Genomic DNA, 4,114 nt, shown 5'->3' on the forward strand with positions numbered 1-4,114 from the left:
TCCCTTCACCGTGTGACATAAGTTAGGTAACCTTGGCATAATATTGCAACTTGCAAAATGATTTCTTAAATTAAACAAATCCGTAGCATCTTGTCTATTTTAAATAGGATATCTTAGGGTAGCATCTTCTCTATCTTAAATAGGATATCCTATTGTGATTTTTATTATTATTTAATATATTCAATCTCTTATCTAAAATGTCTATAATACCATTTTTAGATGTTTTAATAAAGTAGGTGGCAACCCCTATATAGAATATTTAGTTTAGATAAATGTCTCATACATCGACTACAAACCATTGAATCTGCCTCCTTGAGAATAATAATTAAAGCAGAATCCAAACAAAATTCTTAAAACGAAAGCAGGACCCAAACAAAATAGTGTAAACGATTTTTAGTTAATTTTGGCACAACTTAAACATGTCAGGAAAATTAAGTGCATGCATGGGATTCACACACACACACACACACACACACATATATATATATATAGAAGAGAGAAGAACAAATCAGTTTATCAAGAGGTGGACAAATTATATAGAAGCAAATACGAAAAACAAGAAGTATGGCTGAGTTTTCGTGCATTGGATTAGCTCTCATTTTAGGACTAGTTTTGGCTTTATTTCTTATACGCTTTTTCTCAAGACACGATCACAAAAATTTACCTAATGGTAGCATGGGATTTCCCTTTGTAGGGGAAACTCTTTCCTTACTCAAGCCTCATTCATCAAACTCAATGGGGACCTTCCTGCAAGAACGTGTTTCCAGGTGATCATAAACTAATTTAAGTATTTGTGTGTGCATACACTTTCTTTATCGTTTCTCCAAAAAACGAAATTTATCTTCTTCTTCTTCTTTTGTGTTGAAGCTATCTAATTCTTTCCCAACTCTTATTATGTATGTATGCAGATATGGGAAAGTTTTCAAATCACATCTATTTGGTTCTCCAGCCATAGTTTCTTGCGACCATGAGCTCAACATGTTTATCCTTCAAAATGAAGAGAGGTTATTCGAAGCCAGCTACCCCAAGGCCATGCACGATATTCTTGGAAAATTCTCATTACTTGTTATCTCCGGAGACCTCCATAGGAAGTTAAGAAATTTTGTTGTCACCTTCAACACAGTGTCCAAGTCATCCCCAAGATTCCTTAATTTTGCAGAAAATCTATCAATCTCAATGCTAGAGTCATGGAAAGGCTGTAAAGAAATCGACTTCCTTAAAGATATCAGAAAGGTATGTGGATATATGTAAACCTCTATGTTCCGCTCAGCTTCTTTGAAAGAACATAGAGAGATAACACCGTTTTGTGATTTACAAGTGCAGCTTACACTTAGTCTCATGGTGAAGAGCGTTTTGAGTATTGAACCCGAAGAGCCAAGAGCCTTGAAGATATTAGATGATTTTCGAACTTACATGAAAGGCTTTGTGTCTTTGCCATTAAACTTCCCTGGATCATCTTATTCCAAAGCTGTAAAGGTAACCAGAGTGATGTTGATAGTTAAAATTACTGTATGCAGCGTGTCTATGTTTTGTCGATATATGTCTTAATCCTAGCTAATAAGTTTAAATTCTTGGCTTTATTCCTCTATGTCACAATGTCTTCTTAGGCAAGAACAAGACTTGCTTCCACCATGAAAGGGATTATTAATGAAAGAGAAAAGGAGAAGGTGGGGCTTATTTCAGGAGACTTCTTAGACGTGATTTTGTCAAAACGAGGGATTCTAACAGATGAACAGATTGTTAGCGTGGCGTTGGACATCTTGCTAGGTGGCTATGAGACAACCTCCATACTTATAGCCTTAATTGTTTACTTTCTTGGGCATGTACCGAAGGCTTTTCAGACCTTGAAGGTCTGTCTAACTCACTGCCTCTCTTTCTCATGATCAAGTACCATTAGTTAATCAAGGGTTTCTTGTCTTTTTTACCCCCTCTCGATATTAACTTTAATTAATTATATATAGGAAGAACATGACGCAGTAAGAAAAAGTAAACAGGCGGGGGAACCCTTGGACATGGAAGATTACAGGAAAATGGAGTTCACGAAAAATGTAAGATACATTAGACATTGCTGACTATTGCTTCATACAAGGTTTTGATCTAATACTTGTACATGCACAAGGAAATTAATCTAAAAGCTTGCAAATTATATACAGGTTATATATGAGTCTATGAGATGCGGGAATGTGGTAAAATTCTTACACCGTAAAGCTATTCAAGATGTCAAATACAAAGGTTTAATATAGTTTTGTTAGTTTGGTATTTATTATTATTATTATTATTTTGAAGTTCTTGTATTATCATTACCTCTTTTTATGTCTTATATCTTGTGAACTTGGTTCTTGCTATTGCAGAATACTTCATTCCATCCGGTTGGAAGGTTATACCTGTGTTATCCGGCCCACATCTTGATCCATCCCTTCATGAAAGTCCTTTGAAATTCAATCCCTGGAGATGGAAAGTACGATACACAGAAATAAGCCCTTTGAATTTTAATTAAAAACATATATAGAAAGAACTATATACTATTCCTGAAACTAACATTACTCGAAAATATTAAAAGGAGGTAGTAGTTTGTTTGCTTGCTTGGTGCAGATATGGAGAGATCCAAATGATTAAGAACGCATAATTAATCATATTCTTTTGTTTCCCTTGTACTGTGTTTCAATCCCTTTTTTCGCCTTCGGCAGAATCAAGAGACTAGGAAAACAGTGATGCCATTTGGTGGTGGACCACGGCTATGTCCAGGAGCCGAACTTGCCAAAGTGGAGATAGCATTTTTCCTTCATCATCTTGTCCTCAATTATAGGTAAGATTTCAGGACCTAGCCCCAATTAGATGATGAGACGAAAAGATTATATATGTTAAATTGTCGGGTTAACCCAATAACACAATGCATCCCACTTAGGAACCTTAATAATTGAGATTAATAATGCAATTTTATTTGAAGTAAATAAATCCAAGTTGGATCGCACCTTCTCTAAAACTTGTTGTGATTGCTAGAGATTATATATAAAAGAAGCTTTGTGAAGCCATCTCTTTCATAATATGAGATTCAAGCAAAACTTTTATAAAAAGATGAGATTTAAGTAAACATAAATATTGATTGATGATTAATTGCCTCCCATATGGAATTATCACTGTTGTTGCTGCTGCTGCTGAAGAATCCCTTGTGGAATTGCCTTATCTCAACAAGGAAATGCATGAAGGAGGCTCAAACCTGTCCTATATATATATATATATATATTCAAACCATGGCTTGTTTAATTTGATACATAACTCCAATGTTGTGCCTTTTAACCAGGTGGAAAGTAAAAGAAGACGACTTCCCAGTTGCTTATCCTTATGTGGAATTCCGAAGAGGCTTGCTACTGGAGGTTGAACCAGCACAGGAAGAGTTTAGAAAATGAAGATTTAACTAGCTTCGGCTTACAAAGGTTGCATGTACTTGAAGGAAGTCTTAATAATAAGCTACTGGGCCAAATACATTAAACGTAAATTTTAGTCATTTACAAATAAAAAAGGTAGAATTTGTAGTCGCGTTCGGAGGTGGCAAGGGAGTAACTAACGTAGATTTTATTTTCAGCAATTACAAGTATTAATGTGTATCGTATGGAAATACTGCTGTGTGAAATATGCAAGAAACCGGTGAGGATATCACACCAAAAGAGGGGCAATTTGAGGGGTTTGACATCTTTTTTTTCAAAGTTTTTTTTTTAAAAAAACAAAAAATTATATGTTCTAATTTTTATTTTTTATTTTTTATTTTTATTTTTAAAATGAGATTGATAGCAAATTTTTAAATTTGCTATTGAGATAGTAACCTATCAGTTACACCTTGGACATTAACTTCCTTGTAGCTAGAAAGAGTTTTGAAAGCAATATTCAAAACAGCCTCGCATGCCATATAGACCATAAAAGCATGGTCTTCTATCTTCTTCTTTCTCTCTGTTTTTTGTTTTTTTGGTGAAATCGATTATATATATATAGATTTCAGCTAAAAAAAGAAGAAGATATATGCATATATAATAAGAAAGCCTAAACAAAGAGGACGGAGTTTTAGTTGTATATGTTGTAGCCTAGGCCTCAATCTAACTACAAGGAACAAAAATAAAGA

General features: G+C 34.4%; 1 protein-coding gene across 1 annotated transcript; it reads left to right on the plus strand.

The window, feature by feature from the left end:
• The first annotated feature begins 531 nt into the window (after positions 1-531).
• Positions 532-3,674, plus strand: LOC118058119 (cytochrome P450 724B1). Its single transcript, XM_035070816.2, has 9 exons — positions 532-767; positions 909-1,233; positions 1,324-1,476; positions 1,608-1,850; positions 1,962-2,048; positions 2,154-2,232; positions 2,352-2,458; positions 2,688-2,806; positions 3,302-3,674. Exons 1-9 carry the CDS (start codon positions 565-567, stop codon positions 3,405-3,407), a joined length of 1,422 nt encoding a protein of 473 aa, XP_034926707.1. The 5' UTR covers positions 532-564; the 3' UTR covers positions 3,408-3,674.
• Positions 3,675-4,114: the final 440 nt, after the last annotated feature.

The sequence above is a fragment of the Populus alba genome, chromosome 1 (genome assembly GCF_005239225.2).
Source record: "Populus alba chromosome 1, ASM523922v2, whole genome shotgun sequence".
In the NCBI taxonomy this organism is placed as follows: Eukaryota; Viridiplantae; Streptophyta; class Magnoliopsida; order Malpighiales; family Salicaceae; genus Populus; species Populus alba.